General features: G+C 37.5%; 1 protein-coding gene across 5 annotated transcripts in view; it reads left to right on the top strand.

The window, feature by feature from the left end:
- The window catches only part of LOC142436914 (thyrotropin-releasing hormone-degrading ectoenzyme-like), a 337,115-nt gene that overhangs the window by 125,072 nt on the left and 188,481 nt on the right, over nt 1–23,562 (top strand). For 3 of the 5 annotated variants that reach the window (XM_075540255.1, XM_075540258.1, XM_075540256.1), the window contains exon 5: nt 13,403–13,540. The exons of the other annotated variants lie outside the window; for them this stretch is intronic. In XM_075540255.1, coding sequence (XP_075396370.1) covers nt 13,403–13,540 — 138 coding nt within the window. The remainder of the gene's footprint in view (nt 1–13,402; nt 13,541–23,562) is intronic. 5 annotated transcript variants of the gene reach the window in all.

A 23,562-nucleotide genomic window follows, 5' to 3' on the forward strand; every position in this document is an offset into this window, starting at 1 on the left:
TGTGCATTTGTTTCTCTAAAGTACCCAGACTAACACAAACCCCAAAAGGTGATTTATATTTTATCAATTTAGTTTCATTATTTTCTAAATAAATCAGCAAATGGAGTTAATATAATCTTAAAATCAATACAAGGAGTACAACCTGACACATGTTTACAATGAAGTTCGATGAATCTTTCGGCTACCCTACCATTTATAAAGGAGCCCCGATGACATCGTGGAAGTTGGACTTGCTACTCCAGTAAACAGTTACAGCCTCAGAAACGTGAAGGGGGAAGTTCCGAACCTACAGGATGAGTTAGCATTGACTGGCCTATGTTATGAATCAGCATCAACTCTCTGGCAAAGAATTTTCCATTTTGGTTTTTTTGGGAACTGACTCAATAGCATCCAACAATCACCAACACTGGCCCATAGATTCAAATTTTGGTTCTCTTTCACATACTAACAATGTAATCTTATTTATCCATCTCCAAAATGTTCTTTATATATTTAAAATCCCTGTACTGCTTCAGTCATATGGTAATTTTAAAGATAAACATTAAGAGTGTTTCCCTATCATTATTACCAATACCATTGTTACTGTGAGAAGCAGACGTACAGTTTTACTGCACATAGAGCCCAAGAATGTTTTGTGATGGAGAATTTTATGAATCATTTATTAAAATTTATGAGACGAGCAGAAAAAAGAGGATCTTCACATATATTTTGAATATGTCTCTTCTATTCCTGAATAATTCTGAAATGTTGATAATTTAATATTTCTATACAATACAAATGGATTGATAATTCAGAGTTTATATTCCATATAGGGAATTGTCCTCAACTAATTCAATAATCAGTTTATGGATATGATAGCTTGCTTTATAAAATAAGGTAATATTTATTTGGTGGGGAAATAAAAATGAAAACTATTTCTGAATTGGGTAATTTTCTGGGCCTGAGATTCTCTGTTCTGTATGCTCCTCGGGGCTGGAGTAGTTGTTGTACATTACTAAACCTTCAAATCAGAAAAAGAAATAATTTTTAATTTCACTGAGATGATAAAGTCTTCTGTGATCTGATAGCATGTGATCAGGGCAGGTATTTGATGAACTGCCCAGTTATATCACTAAATATTGAAATTAAAGTGTAAAAATGAGAGTATTTCATGAAACTACTCATCAAGTCAATAAGAATTTGTTACAGAATTCAAGTTACTTGAATTGCTATTTATATCATAAATTAAAATAATACAGAATAAATTAGCAATTTGGTTCATATTCTAAAAAAGTTAGTGTTGCCTCCCTCAATGCATGAATACCTTCTTTTATTAAATTGGAACTCTATGATGCTCACTCTCCCGACACAACGGCTGGAGCCAAAGTGGGTGAACAAGTAAATGTGGTGAAGAAAGCTGATGGTGCCCGGCTATCAAAAGAGATAGTGACTGGGGTCTTAAAGGCTTGAAGATAAACAAGCAGCCATCTAGCTCAGAAGCAACAAAGTCTTCATGGAAGAACACACCAGCCTGTGTGATCGAGTGGTCCCGAAGGGATCAGTTACCAGGCATCAAAGAACAAAAAATCATATCATTGACTGCACACCTCCATGATAGGATCGCTGAACACAAATGGGTGCATAAGCAAATGTGGTGAAGAAAGCTGATGGTGCCCGGTTATCAAAAGAGATAGTGTCTGGGGTCTTAAAGGCTTAAAGGTTAACAAGCGGCCAACTAGCTCAGAAGCAAAAAAGCCCACATGGAAGAAGCACACCGGCCAGTGCGATCACGAGGTGCCAAGGAACCAGGTATAAGGCATCATGCAAAAAAAAAAAAAAAAAGATATGTGTGTGTATGTATGTGTATATGTGTGTATATGTATATATGTATATGTATATGTATATATATACCATATTAAATGAAGGGGGAAGTGCAGAGTGGAGACCCAAGGCCCAAGTGTCAGCCAATGGAGATCCCCTCATAGAGGGGTTTAGGAGAGGAGATGGGTTAATTAGGGTGCGAGGTAGTACCGATGAAGAACACAGCTTTCCCCCAGATCCTGGATGCTTCCTCCCCCCAACTACCATGATCCGAATTCTACCTGGCAGGGCTGGATAGGGCAGAGGTTGTACACGGGTACATATGAGGGCTGGAGGCACAGGGAATCCAGGGTGGATGATACCTTCAGGACCAAGGGTGTGAGGGGCGATGCTGGGAGAGTGTAGGGTGAGTGGGTTGGAAAGGGGGAACTGATTACAAGGATCCACATGTGACCTCCTCCCTGGGAGAGGGACAGCAGAGAAGGGGGGGAAGGGAGACTCCGGATAGGGCAAGATATGACAAAATAACGATGTATAAATTACCAAGGGCACATGAGGGAGGGGGGAAAGGGGAGGGAGGGAAAAAAAAAAGAGGACCTGAAGCAAGGGGCTTAAGTGGAGAGCAAATTCATTGAGAATGATTGGGGCAGGGAATGTATGGATGTGCTTTATACAATTGATGTATATATATGTATGGATTGTGATAAGAGTTGTATGAGTCCCTAATAAAATGTAAAAAAAGAAAAAAAAAGTTAGTGTTGCTTAGCTTATCCTTGTAAATTTTCAGACTGAATGATTTTAAGATTGAAACAGTGTTAAAATATGTTTAAGAAAATTAGTAGGCATTAACCAATACTATGAATTTCATTTTACTAATCAATATTAGAGTACCTTGATTAGCTTAGTATGTGTGTCTGAAAAATGACACAGATTTCTTGTGATGATGTGAGGAATACATGTGCCAGGACTTAAAAGGATTGCCAAATTTTATTTGATTTTAATGTCTTATCGGCTGTCAGAAAATTGAGTATAGAGATAGAGTATAATATTCTCAGTGTCAAAGTAGAGATAGGATTATTGAAAGATGAGAATCTTGTCAGAGGTAATATCTCTCAGAAGCTTAAAAAATCTGGGCAGGATCCTGAAATGACACACTGAAATGAAGAGTCAGCAGGCTTGAGTCTGTGTGAAAAGATGGGGCATTGGTGTCTCAGTGGTAGAATCTTCAAACCAACAGACCCAGAGTTAGCTCCCAGCCCACGCACCGCAGTCCTGCCACCATCAGTCTGTCTGTGGAGGCTTACATGCTGCTATACTGCTTCTATAGAAATTGCAGATGAAGATGAACTAGGAAGAAAGACCTATAATACAACTTCTGGGGATCACAACAATACAGTCCAACAGCCATCGAAAGACTGATGCCTTGACCGGGGCCTCCAAGACCTGTGAGCTGACTCATTAGCAGTTAATGATAACAAGTATTACAGGAGAGGAAAACAGACTCCCCTGGGAGATTACACCATATCAGGGACAGTCTTGTTTACCATCACGTCTCAACGTTTCACCCGAACTACAGCACATAGGAAGGGCTTCATCATAAAATCGGACAAAATAACAATAATTATGAAATGAAATAATCAGATAAATTATGAAAAACATTAGTTCCCGTGTCTATATCAGGACTGCATTTATTTGACTAAAAATAATATAGAGATTAAAAATACATGAAACAATATTGGACATGTATTTGGAGCAAAACAGAGGAAGAAGTTATAAAATCCTCAAAAAATAAGGGGAAATTAAATTACTTGTGTTAATTAAGAGGGTTGTAGGAAAACACTTAGCATATGGTGATTGTTCACAGTAATTTTTGGGGCCACTAGAATCAGAATGAGCTATGTAATTAGAAAACCTGTTCATAATTATTACTATGATTGACAGTGTTTGGAGCATCTTCATGATTATTGTAAAAGACCTAAGATTATCGTAATTAATGAAAACTTGAGTGATGGATTGATGATAACATCTGCCATGCCAATATTGCACTGTAGCTTTAAGAGGATTGAGTAAGTCTGGGAATTCCAGGATTTGATTGCTTATAATCCAGTGCAGTGAATGTTCAACCTTAGCATTTTCTCTGAGGTGCTTCAGGTCTTGACTATTAGGAAGTATGGCACAGGGATCTTGAAAATTACAAAGGACACACAACAGCTGCAGGATGTGGTTGCTGAAGGGACCCACCATGTGACCCACGTTCTCTTGTTTGAGAGCGTGCTGCTGTTCATTGCTGTCAAGCCAGCAGCTCCTAAAGTCGTGAGCCAGGAGTCACTTAAGTCGCTGATAAAGTTGCTCAGGACATTCTTATAGAAATAGAGTTGCTTTCTCAGTTCATACGTTGATTCAGACACATTAGCAAACTTATGGCTTTGCAGTAGATGAAAAGTGATCGACAGTTAAAAGAACCCCATACTTATTTCAGATAGTTACTATACAACAGAAGAACACAAACTCATTTCTTGTCCACAAGTCAAATTTGACTCCTGGTGCTCTTATAGGACGTAGATGAACTGCCCCAGCCTATGTCCAAGGCCTTAAGTGACCCTGGGTGGCAGAGGGGATAATAGGTGATAGCATGGTTCCTTGAGTTCCGAAGGAGCTTATTACTGAGATCCTGGCATAGTGTAGTGTCATAAGAGAGCTTCCTGAAGTTTCTGTTCATGTACTATTTTCTCTGAAAAATTTGTCTACAAATACAGAAGCAAACCTTGTGTTTATTGCATTGAACACATTAAAAATGATTGCTTCAAAATTTATTTTTAATGCCCAGTGTATATGTATTTGCTTATACAAGTTTGACTTCAATATAAATATTGTGTTTCTATAACCTATACATGAAAATAATGTATTTCATTTTCTCAGGTGTCTTATTTTAACTGAATTTTGAAATGTTAATTTTTATATACATTGTTATATAGAATCAGAAATTATTTTCAATAGCTATTTTTTAGTCTTACTTTATCTACAAGTATGTTTAAGTTATCTATAAAATATAAATTAGTTAGGTTCTTTTAATATCATAGCACACTTGGGATCCAAATAATTTCTAAATTTCAGAAATATGCATTTATATTATGTGTTTACTTATGGTAATTGAAAAGTTAACTAGATACCATGTCACTGTGAAGCATGAATGAAACCTAGTAGATTTTATTCTTCAATACATTTTCCTCTAGTTTGAATTCTTGATCATATTCTTCTACTTTCACCTTTGTCATGACATGAATAAATCATGAAGAATAAGAGTGGAAAGCTCAGCTGTGTGTGTGTACCTGTCTGTTTTATTTTAACGTTGTATAGTTCTGGGGTTCATGTTAGTAATGATACATGCGGCGAACTTTTGAACTGAGAAACCTTTTTAATCTTGTTCTTATGATAAGATAGATTTTCATAGAAATGAAACATAGATGGCATATTACATCTTATTTCTTTATGGTGTATTCACTTAGTGCCATCGAGTCATAGTGGGCCTATAGGACAGGGTGAAGCTGCTCCTGTGAGTTTCTGAGACTGAGTAGTCGGTACAGGAGTAGAAAGCCTCATCTTTTCTCCCAAATAGATGAATTAACTGATGTGAAATTAACAAGAGCATAAGTCCAGAAAAAACATTTTACCCTTAAATTTCTCTCTAATCGCTACATCATTATAGTTTCTTTATGCTAATAACCTTGCATGTGTCACATGATGTTAACTGATTGTACACCGGTCCACTGTTCTTTACCTACAGGGAGTTTCTTAGAGGCAAGAAAAAGATTGTAGTTATATTTGTTTCTGTAGCCTTTTAGTACTAATACAGCCCCTCTCGTACAGTAAACAGTCAGTAAACAATTAGGTTTAGATTACATTGTTGAATAATTTAATCCAATGTTTTTATTGATCAGAAACCATGGATTAGAAAAGTACCTATATTACGTAAGAGAACATTATGGGCTTTAAAAACATTCAGTGTTTCATAGTGATTAGATTTAATTTACATTTAGAAAATATATTTTGGAATAAGGTATTATTTCAAATATCTAAGAAGGAATACATTTCATTTATTTGGTTATTTTTATACATACATGAATATATATGTATATATATATGTCTATCTACGGGCAAGTCAAGAGAATCGATAGTAGGGTTTCAGTTTACATGAGTTTATTCCAAATAAAACACTTGTAAGCATGTCTCTGTGATGAGTGGGTGACTGCAGAAACATTATTGCAGTGATATACTCTTATTACTCATTAATCATCACTTATCTGTCAAATACTATTGATTGCCAAAGGACAAACAAATATTTCCTAGAAGAAGTATAGTGAGAATGCTTCTTAGAGGCAAGGGTGGTGAGACTTGATCTCAGATACTTTGGATGTGTTGTCAGGAGAGACCATTCTCTGGAAAAGGACATGAGAAAAGATGAAAGGCATCAATAAGACAGACTGACAGCGGATTCAAGCGCAAGAGCAGTGAGAAGGTGGCGCAGGAGCGGGCCATGCTGACTTCGCTTGTATGTAAGGTCCATAGGCGTTGGAACTGATTCGATGGCAGCCACAGTCTGTCGTTGGGGTACCGTCAAAAGGGAGGTCCAACCAAGCAGCGACTTCAGAGACGATCTGCTGGGCCCATTAAATTCAGTCACAAAGGTCAACTCAGAAGGTCATGGTGGTTGTTTGGGGAGATTCTAAAGGAATGATCCTGATTGGTTTCTCACAAAGGAAACAGGGCGATTACAGGGATGCATTATGAAGACGTTTTTAAAATACTGAAAACTGCATTCACAATGCAAGACTGTGAATTCTGGTTCTTTAATTTTGGTTCTTCCAGACAACTCTTGCTTCCTCCAACGAAATGAAATTTATTTTCTCGATCAGTCTGGATAATAAGGTTGGGGGAAATACTGATTGGATTATGATTCAGCTGTAAGTAATTGCTAATAAAGTTAATCGTGATTACCATACCAATGGGTATAAAACAAGCCATCTCAGAAACCATTGGGGAGAATCACTACTAGGAAGAAAGAAAAGCCAGGAGAGGGGTGTGTCCTTTGGACCCTAAGGTCCCTGCACATGCACTTGATCCAAGAGACCGCCGTGACACCAGAGGAGTGGCAGAGGATCCGCAGCCAGACCAGGGGCTGGATGATGAGACAGACTAGTGGGTTTCCCATACTGCAGAGCAGGGAAGGTTGAATGTTTGGGGGCAGGACGCTGGCTTATGAAGTGGGGTTCTTCTGTGCACCTAATTTAGGGAGCTTGGCTTGTTGACCCGTGGCGCTAGAGCTGAGTCACTTCTGGGAGAGGCTTAGAGTGGGTGACAGATTCTTCGGGCATTTATTGGCAGCCTAAAAGAGCTTTGTATCATTGCCAGAGCAGGGCCGGGGTCCACCAAGAGGCTGAGGGCCAGAGAGGGGCTGAGTATGGGCACTGCAGAGAGGAAACGGTCCTGAATGAATCCAGTATCCTGAGCATTTCTCACATGAATTTAACTTCGTAAAGCCCCTAATAAACCTCATAATTGTGAATTTAGTTTTATGTGGCAATTTCAGTTAGCTTGAAAGTCAGCAGGAAAGCCGAGTCCTGTGGGAGAGAGAGCAATGAATGTAGAGAGTGCTGTGGGGACAGCCAGGACAGGGGTACTAGTTCTCCTGGGGTAGCAAAGTGTGCTCTATTTTATTGGGAATTTTGTTTGGCAACTTTCCCACATCCACCTTACCACCCTGATCTTGCCACTTCAGGCTTCTTTTTATTAAGGAGCCCCTTCAGAACAACAGAACTTCTGCTTTGAAGGTATAAATCGAAGAAGGATGAGTTATTTGGGTAAAGGTGAGATAGAAAGACTGCCACCAGCAGTGGATAGACTTAGGAGGTTTATTGAAAAGCAGTAGCTTCACATTTTAGTAATTTTGCTTATATGATTTTATAGTAATACTTTTTGACTTATCCTTACATCTCTATTTAATTCAGACATGAAGTATATTATTTTGTTTGATCTCCATTGGTTACCCCCAAATTGAATTAAATTTGAACGAAACAATTGCTAACAATATTTTGTGATCACAAAGCTCCAGTCCATATTGTAAACCTTGTGTGGAGTTAAGAAATGTTGTTTGCCTCTTGTTTTCTTTTTATTCCTCACTCTTAATTCACAGTTAAGTCTCTACCCATGAATATGATAAAGTCACTCCTCTAGATTCCTAGACTTCCATGAGAAATGCTTGAAAACTTTTCTCTCTCTCTCTCTCTCTCTCTCTCTCTCTCTCTCTCTCTCTCTCTCTCTCTCTCTCTGTTCATCCCCAACCATTTATCCCATTTTGTTTCTGATTTTCATTACTCTGCCCACCCAGCCCTGTGTGCCGAAAATATCCCTTTCTCTTTCATTCTCTTAAAAAAGACAACTCAAACTATCACCCCAGGCACCTTCCTGGCCCTTCACCAGGCCAAAGAATATAAAACCACTGCTTTCTCTGTGTAGTCAAAATATATCTGGAACCCACTTTTATTTTGTATGTAGAAGAAATGGTTTTTCACTGTTTGTTTTCACCCCTTTTCCCTTCTATAACTATAGTCTTTGAAGGTAGGGCCCATGCTTTGCACCTCGATGCTCATGACCACCCACACCATCTGAAATGCAGCAGGAGTTCAATAAATAGTTGTAGAACAACACATGTTCTTCTTCTCTGTTCATAACCCCATATACTTACAGTTGAGAGACACTGAGGTCTGAAAAGGCTCAGCATCTTGTTCAAGACCATACAGTGAATGAGAGGTGTTTTTCTTTTAATCAGGGCTATTTTATCAAACTTTGAGCACTGTTAATGTATTTTATTTTAGGAATGCTAAAAGATCCTTTTATGGTTACATCCCTCCTTCTAGATAATTGAATCTTTTAAGCTACTCTGATGTAACCTACATCTGCTGTAGGCATTTCTTTCCTGATCTCTCCGTGCCTGTGCATACCGCACCGTGTCTTAAATTGGGTCACGTTTCACTCAGATCCTCCTAAACTTGGCTTCATGTATCTACCTTTTTTTGATAGTCGTTCAGATTTTTCTCTGCTTTTCCACTCTGACCCTACCCCTTGTCCCTCTCATGATACCCTTTACTTTCCCCCTACCCCCAAGACAGAGTCAAAACCACTGTCTGGTCTTACCCTTTATTAAAATGATTCCATCTCATAATCGATTTAAATGATACTGACCTCTTCCTATCAGTTCTCCTTATCTTCAACCTATCACTAGTGACAGATGCTGACTCGTAGTGACCCTATGAGTCAGAATCAGTAGAACTGTCCCATGGGGTTTCCAAGGCCGTAAACCTTGATGGGAGCAGAAAGCCTGTGGTTAATGGTCCAGTGGCTAATCTGCACTGCCTGGGCTCTTTGTGACGGTTGTTAGACGGGGCCTATGCGGTTTAGCTTATCACGCTTTGACATGTTCGGGTGGAGCTCATGTTGAGATATCAAAGAATAGAATAAATGACTCAGGCATATTTAAGAATGTGATAATAATTCTTATTCTTTCCACATATAATGGTAAATGCTAACGAATGAAATGCTAATGTAAGAAATAAAAAATAGATTCTGACATTACATTGATTTTTCTATACAAACTACAATTTATTGGCAACATTTTGACCATTTCCCTTTGCTCCGGGACTCTGGCTTTCCCTGTAGTTGCCTGTTGTGCATCTCCTTTTGAGTCATGGTCCCTTTCATCAGAGGATATTATAGCTGACCTTGTAGCTTGCCCTCCAAACCAAACTTTCTCTCTGATTCCTGTTAATGACTTCATGGTTTTTAATTTGTTTTTATTATTCTTTCATTTTGTAAGCCATGTGAATCTCTGAGAATTCCATCCCCATCATTTACAAGTGGACTAAGACATCAATGTCAACTTAATTATCATTAAAGATTATCTCTGAGCTCCACCCATCTTTCATTAACACCTGTTCTAATACTCCACCAAAAGCTCTCTCAGGTACTGTGGCCACTTCCTGTCTCCTGTCTACATACCTCCAACCTCCATGAATACTGCAGTTAAGTTAATTTTACAAAGACATAACTTTTACTGTACATTATTTCTGCTACTGTCTAAAAACCAAACTCTTTAAGTTGGTATTTGAGGATTCAAACAGTGTGGAGTTTGGTGGGTTTTTTTTATTAAATACTTCTACTGGGGGCTCTTACATCTCTTATCATAATCCATTGTATCAAGCACATTTGCATATGTTGCCATCATCATTTTCAAAGCATTTTCTTTCTACTTGAGCGTTTGATATCAGCTTCTCATTTCTCCCTCCCTCCATCCCTCCTGAACCCTTAATACATTATAGATTATTATTTTCATATCTTACATCATCCTCTGTCTCCCATCATCCACTTTTCTGTTGTTTGTCCCTGTGGGAGGCGGTTGTATGTCAATCCTTGTGCTAGATTGTTTTCTCTGATTATAGTTTACCATTTTGAGCTGCTTCCCCTATCCATCTGAGCAACTCATCCTTCAACATGCATTTTCCTATAAAAGAATATGTATCAAAGAGATTACGGAAACTATTTAGATATGCAGATATTAAAAAACTTAATACAGTGCTTGTATTGTAATAATAGGAATCATTGCACCTATTAACATTAAGTCCCCTTTAAACATAACTCAGGTTCTTCAATTTGGCTTGTTTTGCTGATTCTGTGACCATGGTAGACTGGCCACCCCTTTGACATTAAACTATGAAATAAAATTAGCTTTTGACTAAACACCACAGATAGATTTTTTTCCCTACAAAACACAGACATCCATCCATCTTTTCTTGTACTAAAAAGTTACTTTCAGTGTGTCAGTGTGGGCTCCGGATGCCATGCCGGGTCATAGTATAGAAGCTCATTAAGTTTGACTTTGTTTTTAGTTCCCAACCCCTGGTAAACAACAGACAATGAATCAATACTTAGTGATTCCTTTGTTCTTGTTGTTGTTCTTCCTGTTGCTGCTGAGGAGGGTCACTGAAAATTAGGATGCTGTATATAATTTTAAATTTTGTAGTGACATAGGCATAAGTCTTTGTAGAATATTAGTATGTTTTCCCCTTGAGACTCTGAGGTTTTCTGAAATTGGACTTGCCTCTGGCTAGGATCTTTCTCGCTTTCTCCTCAGTTGAGGGTACTCCTTCTTCAGGATTCTGTGAGGGTTTTCCTGCCAGGATTTTTCCCTTGCTTTTCATCTCTTTATGCACATAAGCCTTTTTTCTCAATTACACAGTATCCTTTTTTCCAACCATGTAGATGAATTGTTTTGCTAATAACCTGACTGTACTATATTTACACATGGCTTATGGACATTCTACTTACCGAAAAGAAAATGTTTGTTTTTTTATTGGTGTAAAAATATTCACTGTACATATATAACATAACAAAATTGATATATGACAAAATTTCCTACAATTTGATTGTTTTTATTTTTAAGATTACCATTTTTAATATCATTTAAATATTACAAATTTTTAAAAGGGGGTTACTACTTTTAATATTGATAATAATTTTTAATATTGATAAATGTGTGTATTATGTATTGCTAAATATTAGGAACTTGAATTCAAATAAAGCATCATTTTACACTCGGTTTATATACTATAGTTTTAGATTATTTGTGTGAGGAATAGGTATTACAGGAGGTGACCACTATTTGAAGATGTATGTTTTTATCTTCAGAATGGAGATAGCTCACCTTCAGCTAGTACTTCTTAAAAATGTTCACTAGTCAAGTTGAAGTAAAATGATATATTTTATAATTTCCTCCATCAATTCTAAATCAAGTAACTTTTAATGCACATTTTGAAATTACATGAATGACAGGTATGAACATTTGCTTAGAAGTAAATCAATTGTAAAATTGTTTTGAATTGGTGCATGATTTTCCATTATTATATCAATCCAGGTCATTTGTCTAAAGCCTGAGTATGTCTTTTTTAGTAGACTCAAGATGAGATATGTATGTATTATTTTATTTATTATTAACCATTTAAACTATCATATCTATTTGCATTTTATTTAATTTGCCTTGAAGTAGGACGTTTATTTGAGAAGAAATATAGCCTATTTATGCCATATTCTCATATAATTCAGTCAAGTGTAAACTTCTTATATATGGCCTCCCGGGATCTGGAGCACTCCTCTGTAATTGAGAATGTGGTTTGGTTCAATTGTTTCAGCATTGCTCTCTTTGAGAGAATACAGCTGATTTCTGTAGAACTCTTAATGTAAAAGAGGAATAAATAAGCCCAATATATAGCCACTGAACTGTACAAAGTAAACAATGATGAACAAAATATTTTTTAAAGCATGAGAAAAAGGAATGTACACTTACATGTGCTAGTTAACTATTCTTTTCATGGTATATTTATTCTCCATTTCTATTTTATTTAACTCCAGGACTAGTCTTCTCTCAGCTTGAAATTACAACTTGCTCAGAAATAACATACTGTTTATCTGCTGGCTCAAACCTGGGACGCTCCAGGACTGAGCTCAGAATGATTTGAGCAATTTAACTCTGCAGCCTTTAATCTCCATAATGATACTCTTTAGCTCCTAACTGTCTGGGGGCTAGTTAGCCCTTGTTATCCCTTGCACCTTCTTTTTGATTTCACTCCTCCCCCCTTGGAGGCAGGAGGCCAGGAGGACTAAGAGCTGCCAGCATCCTTGGTGTGCTGGCGACAAAACCCAAGCCACTTCCTTAAAGGAGGATATATTAAAATCCAAAACAACAGAAAAGTACTTTTTACTTTGTTTTATTTCTACCATAATAAATTTACTTTTAATAGAGTAGAGACTGATATCTCAATGATACACAGAAGAGAAGTCTTGTAATTTTGACTTTTTATAATTTCATGGTAAATTATTATTCTTATGCATTGTTATCTGCTTTGTGTTTGTTATTTGGAATTCTCATATGCATCACATATGTTATATCTTTCATTACTTGTGTTCTCTTCACATTCTTAAGGGGGGAGAGAGAGAGAGAGAGAGAATGTGTGTGTGTGTGTGTGTGTGTGTGTGTGTGTGTGCGCGCTCACTCACAGGGGGCATGGAAAGGGGAGGGAGGATGACCTGTTCACATGGTATTAGAGATTAGTGATACTAAATAGTGAGACAGTACTGTAAGCCTGAAATCTAGTTAGTATTCTTATACTGAATGCACTTACAAAGGCACTGTGAAACCTGGATTGTGGTCTTTATGTTGTAGCACACCCCACGAAGCCTGTATCCTAGCCACTTTCATTATGTGTCCACTGTCCAAATTTTGCTTTCCCCACTGTTAAACAGAGTCAATTTTTTAAAAAAAAAATCTCTTTAGAGCCCAGAGTAGTTCATTGATTTTGTTTCATGCCGTGCTCAAAGCAGCCGCCTACATTTTCAAGTAACTTAGGAGGCATTTTATTTACTGGGTTTCACTTGAGTCTCACCATCTAAGACTAATGAACTTCATCAATTAAGTGACACATATTCTGTAGCAGTTGTCACACACATTCTGTCATAACCCTGAATCACCTATGATATTGACTCATCTGTATTGCAGGAAAAGCAGAGGTTCCTGACAGATGTTCTGCATGAAGAGATGCTGCTTGATGGCTTGGCCAGTTCCCATCCGGTCTCACAGGAAGTGCTACAGGCAACTGATATTGACAGGGTGTTTGACTGGATCGCATACAAAAAGGTGGGAATAAATAAGACCCAAATGCCGCTTGGCTGTTTCACAATGCAGGGAAGTCAAATTGCTTCATGCTGCGTGGATTCTATGTATTGCCTCCTCCTAGCAGATAGAAATGGACTGTGAGCTGGAAAATATGAAGTTAGTAGGCTCATGCCACTTTAAGAGTTAGGGCTTTGTTTTATAAAGTAGAAGACCAGATATGATTATTTGCCAAACCATGCATAGAAATATTGGAAGTACTAATGAATAAATGTTTGGAGACACAATATGAGATTGCTGTACAAACGGTGTTATATAAACGTCAGATATTATTAACAATAAGAAAACAGACTAGTATAGTGACAATTATTTTTCAGTGGTAGCTCTTAAATATTTGTTTATTTTGGTTGGCTAATGTAGAAGGATATAGGCAATGACCTGCTATGTATATTTTATAAACAATATGGGAACATTTTGGGAATTAAGCCTTTTATTGGAAATAAGAGTAATAAACAAAAACTAGAGATGAGACTTAAGATGATATAGTGTGGGGGTGATAGTTGAATGGTAGTTGTTCAATGGTTAAGTGCTCAGCCAGTAACCAAAAAGCCACTGGATGGATCTCACCAGCCCACTCCGAGGGAGACGGGCGTGGCTCCTTAAAGATACACAGCCTGAGGAAGAGAAGGGCAGTTCCCCTCTGTCCAAGGAGTCGGGATTGGTTCAATGGTAGTAGATAGATTTCTTTGTTTGGGACAATAATTAGACTTAGAGCTAGGATCTCTTGCATGAACTTTTTTTCTGTAGTTAGCTGGGCCAGGATAATGATGTTTCTTTGTACCTCTCTCCCCCGGTTCTGTTTTTAACACTAGCATGTGTCTCATTATTTCTTACTTATATGGCAATGAATTTTGTTTTACTGGAGCTGAAATAATTGTTAAAGTAGGTTTAATGTCTCCAGTCATCAATTTTAGGATGTTATGAATTGTACCCATTAGGATTGGTTTGTACTTTATAGATTGAATATTGTTTCTGTTTTATTAAAATTACGAATACGGTTTTCTAGAAAACATATCCCTTTTTAATAAAAATGCTTTTACTTTTGCATTCTAGTAGTGACTGTCTCATTGCCAATGAGTTTATGTTGACGTATAATATATAAAAATATGAACTGTTTTAATAGAAACCCCCATGTACAATTACCCATCAGTGCAATGATTAAAAAGTGTGTTTTGGTGTTTTATTAAAATAGGCGACATTAAGTTCTGTGTCATTAGAAGTCTTTGCGTGAAGACCTATCTGTGCACAACAGAACAGAGCACCAAAGTCGTTATGTTTGAGTCCACTGTTGCAGCCATTTTGTCAGTCCATCCTGTTAAGTGTCTTATTCATTTACAATGACCGTGTCTTTTACCTCCCATGATGTCTTCTTCTGAAGACTGGACGCTCCTGACTCAGTCTCACCAGGCGAGCTTCGAAGAAGCATTTTGGCTGTATCTTCTAAAAGACTTTTGCTTGTGATGGCATCATTCTTTCAGTATCCTTTTCCAACCCTCTAATTGTAAACGCATAAATCCTCTCTGATCTTCCTTTATTATGAACTAACTGAAGACACCATGGCATGGGTCTGCACGTCTGATTCCTCAAAGTGACGCATTTGCTCTTTCACTCTTTAAAGAAACTTATACAATAGATGTGCCCACTGCAGTATGTGACTGTCATTTGATTTCTTGGCTGCTGCCTTTATGAGCATTGAGTGTAGATCCAATTATATCTCTGATCAATGAAATCTTTCTACCGTTTATCCTGATTGGCTTAGTTGTGAGGATTCATGTTTTTTTAAATTGAGTTGTGGCTCATATTGAAGGCAGTAGTAGGTCTTCAACAGTAAGTGCTTCAAGCCCTCTTTTCTTTCAGCAAGCATATTTCTTAACTTGTATGTTGCCAGTTGTTAATGAGGCTTTTACAGAATCTGATGCCACATTATTTTCCATCTCATCCAGGCTGAGGATTATTTGTTTCACATACATGTTGAACGAGTATGGTGAGAAGGTCCAGCCCTGATGCTTACCTTTCCTGATTGCCTGCATACTGTTCCCTTGTGCTGTTTGAATGAGTTAAGTGTTCCTGAATTCCCATTATTTGCAGTGTAATACATAGTTTGTAATGGCCCACACTGTTCAACATCTTTTCATAGTTGTGATACACAAGTAAACATCTTTCTGGTATTCTTTGCTTTCAGCCAAGACTAATTAGACATCAGTAAAGATGTCCCACGTGCAGCTCCCTGACGATGTTGAATTATCTTCAGCAAAATTTTACTTGCCAGTAAGAATGGGCTCAAACACGGATATCTTTCAGTTGGTTGGGTAGGTTATGCCAGTTTCTTGAGGTACACTAGTGAGGGCTTCTACTGCTACATGAGAGTTTTAAAGTGTTTACTTTGATATTTTTCCAATTTCTGAAAACTTGTTTTTAACTTCCACCTTCAGTGAAACTTAGGCTTCTTTCAGTATCACCTGTTCTTGATACAATGCTACCTACTGAGTGATTAAATGCAGACCAATCTTTGTGATATGGGTGCTTTGTGTATTCCTTCCATCTTCTTTTGATGTATATATAATTTAATATTTTGTCTGTAGAATCCTTCAATTTTAACTGGAGGCTTACTGTTTTTCTTCAGTTCGTTCAGCTTGACATCTGCTCATCCTCTTCTGCCCTTGGGGCTTTCCAACTGTAGGACTTTCCACATGTTGTTAAACTGTTTTCCGCTGTCTTCTCAAGCTGCCGTGTTTGGTTAAGATCTTTTATTATCTCTTCTTTTGAAATGCACTTGTTTGTCATGAAAGATGTCAGGTCCATTTCAATTTTACTTTTCTTAAGCCACTCACACCAATATGGAGAAATTTTTCTGGTGCTGTTTTGCTTTTAGAAGAAACATAATACCTGGATGCTTCCTCCCCCCAACTACCATAATCCGAATTCTACCTTGCAGGGCTGGATAGGACAGAGGCTGTGCACTGGTACATATGAGGGTTGGAGATACAGGGAATCCAGGGTGGATGATACCTCCAGGACCAAGGGCGTGAGGGATGATGCTGGGAGAGTGGAGGGTGAGTGGGTTGGAAAGGGGGAACTGATTACAAGGAGCCACATGTGACCTCTTCCCTGGGAGAGGGACAGCAGAGAAGGGGGGAAGGGAGACCCCGAATAGGGCAAGATATGACAAAATAACGAGGTATAAACTACCAAGGGCATATGAGAGGGGGGAAAAGGGAGGGAGGGGGGGGAAAAAAAAGAGGACCTGATGCAAGGGGCTTAAGTGAAGAGCAAATGCCTTGAGAATGATTGGGACAGGGAATGTATGGGTGTGCTTTATACAATTGATGTATGTATATGTATGGATTGTGGTAAGAGTTGTTGGAGTCCCTAATAAAATGTAAAAGAAGAAAAGAGGAGAAAAAAATGATTAGGGCAAAGACTGTACAGATGTGCTTTATACAATTGATGTATGTATATGTATGAACTGTGAAAAGAATTGTATCAGCCCCAATAAATTGTTAAAAAAATAAATAAAGAAAGAAAGAAAAAAAATTTATCATTTTGAACAAAAAAAAAAAAGAAGAAACATAATATATAAAAATTTCTCACACTTATTTTTTCATTTCTACCAGTTACTTTAGCTACTGTATGCTCAAAAGCAAGCTTCTGAGTCTTTTATGACATTGATTTTGCTATTCTCTACTTTCCTGTCTTTTTAATAGTCCTTTGATGTTATCCTATATTCATCTTTTCTTTGGTTCTTCGTGTTCAAGGCAGAACATCTAGAGATGATCTTTAAATTCAAGTACAATATACCAAAAAATTGAATTCTGATGCTAATGAACCTGTATTTAGTTTTCTCAGCTTCATCCTGAAATTGCCTATGAGGTTTTTGGTTTGTTTCACAGTCAGCCCCTGGTCTTGGTTTGACTGATGCTATTGCATTATTTCATTGTCATTTCACGCAGATGAGGTCATTTTCATTCTTCCATATTCTTCATGGTGAAGTCTATATGGACTGAGGCTTTTTATATTTTGAACAAGGATATTTGCAATAATGAAGTTATTGCTTTTAAACATATTTTATTATATGATTTCTAGCATTCTTTATCACTAAGGCCATATTTTCCAATTATTGATTTTTCCTTTTCATTTCCAACTTTGGAGTTTTAATCATGAATCACTATCAGTGCATCTTTATTTTATATTTGTTGAAGTTCAAGCTGAAGAGTTATGTGGTTGGTGTATGAATTTGAATAATAATTTTGCTGGCTTCATTGTCCTTGGTAGATATCATCCTATCACAGACAGCGTTATACTTCAAGATAGATCTTGAAATACTCCTTTTGATATTATCTACTAATCAATTCTCTTGAATTTGTCATACTAGAAATAATAATCCCTATGACTATCTGACAAAAAAATATTGGTCAATATTAGCCTGTTTTGGCTGTTACATATCTAGGATATTGGACTTTATGTGTTTCATTTCTTTTGTTTACAACTTCTAATTTTTCAGAGTTTAACTTCACATATGCCATGTTCTTTTGAAGCTGTTCCTTCTCATTGTGAGTTGAGCCCCACCAGTAAATGAAGGTGCAGAAAGATGTTCTCCATCCGTGTCATTAGGTTTACTCTAACTTGAGGAGGAAACTCATTAAGATTTAAAACATAATTTTTTTAATAGAAAAAAATCCAACCTCCTTGCTTTTGGGTTGATTTTCAATTCAATTGAGCTTCCTCATAGGGTCTTCCAGGCTGTGATGCTTATGGCAGCTGACTGACACATCTTTTGTCTGAGGAACAGCTTGGGGTTTTAAACCTCCAACATTTTGATCAGCAAGCAAGCACTTTAAACAACAATATGCGGGTTGGTAGTCAACGTCTATATAGAAGTCATCTTACGGTTCCATGTTGAGCTGGGATCTGCATGGTTTGCAGTTTGGAACCACCAGGAGCTCTAGGAGGTCAAGATGGCACTCGACCCCCCTAAGCAGTTCCCATCTTGGAAACCCACAGGGGTCGCTGTGAGTCATCATCACCTCCATAACAGTGAGTTTTTGTTTTGTAATATTATGTACACATCAAAGGAGCTTAACAATAGTGTAATTCTCTTTCTTTCTTCTTGTCAGTTTTGTTATTTTTCATATATTTCCTTTATACAGATATATTTAAAAGCTAATAATATATTGTTATTATTCAATTATTTAAAATATATTTTAATAATAGGAAATATCCTATATGTCTATCTATATAGTTTCTATTTGTTATATTCTTCATGAATTTGTTTTTTATTTCTTCTGTATAGCTTCACAGCCTTGTAACTTTATGGAGTAGCTGTATTCTATCCTTTAGGGCCACTCTGAGTTAAAATTGATTTGATGGCAGTGGGTTTTTTGTTAAAGGATTTCTTTAACATTTCTTGTAGTGAGAATCTGATAATAATAAATTCTTTCAAATGCTATGTGCCTGAAGAAATATTTAATTTTTGTTTTGTTTTTGAAAAATCATGAGGAACCAATGGAGAGTTTAAAAAGGAGGACTAAGAATTACATTTGTATTTCAAGAAAAATATTTATAAAGGTGTTATAGATATTGGAATCAATAAAACAAGTATGGATATCATTAGAGTACCCAGCATTTATTTTATTTTATTGTAATGTATTATGTTGTTACATTCAATTAAATTTTACTTCTGTGCCTCTGCACTCGTCTTCCTTTGTGTCTCAGTTGCTAGTCAATTTTAACTTCTGCCAACGATCAAGCCTCTCATTACATAGATGTTATGCTAGATTATCATCTCTGTAGTTATTTACTTAATAATTAATCTAATTATTCCCACTTCTGTTTCATTGATCTTCCGGAATTGTAACGTCACCCTGATTTAAATATTTTCATAATCTTAGGATAGAAAGAGGAAGAATGAGAACTGTTCTGTGAAAACAGGTTAGTTAGCTCAGTAATCTTTCATAATAGCTTTAAAAAGAGAATAAATGATAAAAGTGCAATGAAAACAGGAAAGCACTGTCCATAAACCGGAAAGACTGGAAAGGATGGATTGAGACAGTCTCTTTGTTCTAAAAGCACAAAGAGAAATAAGAATCAATGACCCAATGACCTGGATGATGAGAGTGAGAAAATGCTCATTAAATTTACATAAGATGCTAAGTTGGAAAGGTTTAGTGTAAGCTTAGAAGTGAGAAACAGATTTCTAAATGACAAGCAAATTTAAAGACGATCCTTTAAATGTGAACGTATTTCATCACTTATATGAAGATTACAACATTTTAGAGACCAGCTACAATGACAAAAACCAGAGCTGAACAATATTCACAAGGAACAAATTTTAAAAAATAGACATTTTAACTTGCAATGTTCTGGTGGTATAACTAAAGTTTTTAAATATTCTTGTACCTATTAGATTAAACATATCTAACTTATATGTCTTCTACACAAATGGACATGAAAAGCCAGCCTGTCCTTTAGAACTGCTGGTTCTATTGATACCAGGCTCCCCATCTTTAGCATTACGTCATCCAGACCCTGGTTAATAATCGGGAAAGTGCACAGATTAATTCTATGCACAGAATGTATTGGTTCTATAGAACAGAAATGAAATTAGAGAGTGCTTTCTCAAGAATGTTGTAACCTAGTGAACAAAAACCCAAAACCAAACAGTGCTGTGAAATCAAGTCTGACTCAGAGCCACAGTACCTTCAACAATAAATTGTTTCTCAAGCCAGTGATTACTTAAATTATATCAGTTTATGGTAATTCCTGGATACTTCACAATACTCTTCAGCCCCCCTTTCTCTCATTCTGTTTGCCAGGACATTCTGTCAGCTCTCCCCTCAAAATAATTCCAGAGTTTGAACCCTTTTCCTCACCAACAATATTGCTATCTTGTTCGAATGACCAACCCCTTGCCTTAGTCGTAAGAAGCTCTGGTGGGGCTCGAGGTCAGCAGCAGTTCGAGCCCATTGCTTGCTCCATGGGAAAAAGACGAGGCTACCTGCTCTCAGAGGTTTTCAGTCTCAGAAACCTGTAAAGAGTCACTGCGAGTCAGGACAGACAGCATGTCAGTGGTCTTTGTTTTCTTTCTTCAGCATTTTCCCAAATAGTCTTTCTGGAACTAATCCTGCTCCTGTACAGTTGAATTTTAACCAGTCAGCTTGATATATTTTTTTACCCTTAAGTCAGATGCCATCTTTAACTGTTAAGGCATTATCTAATGTCAAAACTTTTACAATGACTCCCTACCAAAGTGGGGATAAAAGCCAATCTTTACAGTGAACTCATAAGACCCAACCTCTGATCTCCGCTCATCCAAATCTCCCCAACTTGCCAGTGACCTTAACTTCCCTCTTCCCTCTGTGGTTTTGCCTCTTATGACTCCCTTCTCAGGTCTCCTTTCTCACCACGCCCTGATTTCTGATGACTACATCCAGTTCGCTCCCAGGGTCAGGCCTTTGTGACGGGCTGTCTTCTCTACGTAGAGTTCTATTTAAACCATTGTCCTGATTCTGTTAGCTGTACCGCATCTTCTGTGTAAAAGCCACCTTTTCAAAGACGACTTCCATGTAAAAAATGACAGCGAACACGTTCATTCTTCATTTCCCTTATTTTGATTCATACATCAATTTGTCCCTTAGCATTTGTCACTTTATAACATATATATATTTTATTCTATATTATATTTACTATGTCTACTGCTCTACCCCTGCTTACTAACATCCCACACCTCCACTGTAAATGTTCTAGAGAGATATTAGCCCGTACTGTTCACTCATGTGTATCCAGTATTCATTAAATGGTATACAGTATATATTTAATAAATACTGATTGACTTTAATTAAAGTGGCTATCAGAAAAAGCAATATAAGCAAAATGCCATGATATTTATGAGAGAAATATTGCATCTTTTTATAAGAATTAGAAAAATGAGTTGGTATTTGAACTAGGATGAAGACGTTAAGGACATAATGTCATGTCAATTCAGGAGGGGAAATGAAGATTGTTTTGCCCAAGTATTTTGTTCTCTAATGGGGTCTCCTGGGTCCTGTCACATTTAAGCTGACCCCTCAGCTTTGACCCCTGGGGACCTCTTTTCGTTCACTTAGCTCTCCTCCTGTTCTTTGAACTCTCCGCCTCGGGCACAATCAACTTCCGAGTTCTGCAACTTCTTCCTATTCTGTTTTTTTAATCACTTTATTGGGGGCTCATACAACTCATCACAATCCATCCATCCATCCATTGTGTCAAGCACATTTGCACATGTGTTGCCATCATCATTCTCAAAACATTTGCTTTCCACTTGAGCCCTTGATATCAGCTCCTCATTCCCCTCGTCCCCCCACCACTTTTCTGTCCCTCATGAACCCCTGATAATTTATAAATTATTATAATTTTGTCATATCTTACATGTCTCCCTTCACCCACTTTTCTGTTGTCCACCCCCCAGAGAGGAAGTTATATGTAGATCCTTATAATTGGTTCCCCCTTTCTACCCCACTTTCCCTTCACCCTCCCAGTATCGCCATTCACACCACTGGTCCTGAAGGGATCATCTTCCTGGATTCCCTGTGTTTCCATTTCCTATCTGTACAAGTGTACATCCTCTGGTTCAGCTAGATTTGTAAGGTGGAATTGGGATCTTGATGAGGGGAGGGGAGCATTTAGGAAGTAGAGGAAAGTTGTGTTTCATTGTTGCTATTCTGAACCCTCATCTAAACAATCCTTCTTCGCCTTTGCTGTCTCTATCCATAGTCTCAACTACATTTATACTATCAAATGTAGTTAATGACTGTTTTGTTCTCTTCATGTTCCCATACATGGCGTATATATGAGGGGGTAGCCCCCCAAAGTGGAATTTTTTCAAAGCTATGTATTTATTAATTATTATTATGTTACAAAACAACCTTATGATCTTTAAAGTACTCTCCATTAAACTTAATACATTTGTCAAATCTGTGATTCCATTATTGGAAACATTTTCCAAACTCATCTGTTTGGATGGCTGACTGCACCTCCCTCATGTTTTTCTTCACCTCTTCTGTGCCTTGAAGTTGCTGCCCTTTCATGTCCTTCTTCATTCATAGAAACAAAAAGAAGTCACATGGAGGTAGGTCAGGTGAGTAAGGTGCGAGCGACAAGAGAGGCATGCTGTTTTTTGCCAAAAACGGGTGCACTGAGATAGCTGCCTGAGCAGGTGCGTTGTTGTGGTGGAAATCCCAGTCCCTTGTCTGCCACAAATCAGGTCTTCTTTGTCATACACTGTTACATGATCTTGTCAGACCCTCTCAGTAGAAAGCTTGATTGACCTGGTGGGTAAACTCCAAATGCACTATGCCCCTCACCTAAAAAACAAACAAATGAGCATCATCTTGATCTTTTAGTTTCATTTGATAAGTGTTTTTTTGTTTGTTTTGGGGGTACAATTAAAGATGGCATCTTCATTGGCTTGATTGATGTTTGCTTTCAGGCTCCTAAGAATCGCACCATGTCTCCTCACTAGTAATTACCTTAGAAAAAAAGAAAAGTCTGGTCGTTTCCTACCTGTTCTTTTAAAGCCATGACATGCTTCTACTGGCTGCTCCTTTTCCTGGCCAATGATTACCCGAGGCACCAATTTCCTAGCAACCTTTCCCATTCCCAAATCTTCAGTTAAAATTCACTGAACTGAGTTGCAATATAATCCAGCTAGTCCTCCATCTCATCCGTGGTCTCTTGCTGGTCCTCAAGCACAAGTGCATGAATTTTGTCAACATTTTCTTCTGTGCAGGAAGCTGATGGACTTTCCATAACAAGGGTTGTCATCAGTTGACATTGTACCTTTTCAGAAATGAGAAACACACCCATGCACCTGTTTTTTCAATACCACTGTCCTAAGCTGTGTTCAACATCTGCCAGGTTCTGCAGCGTTTTTCCCAAGCAGGAAACAAAATTTCTGACCTTCACACTGTTCTCTTAAATTGGCCATCACAAAAAAATGAGCTTTAAGCAAA

This window comes from Tenrec ecaudatus, unplaced genomic scaffold (genome assembly GCF_050624435.1).
Source record: "Tenrec ecaudatus isolate mTenEca1 unplaced genomic scaffold, mTenEca1.hap1 Scaffold_86, whole genome shotgun sequence".
Taxonomy (NCBI): Eukaryota; Metazoa; Chordata; class Mammalia; order Afrosoricida; family Tenrecidae; genus Tenrec; species Tenrec ecaudatus.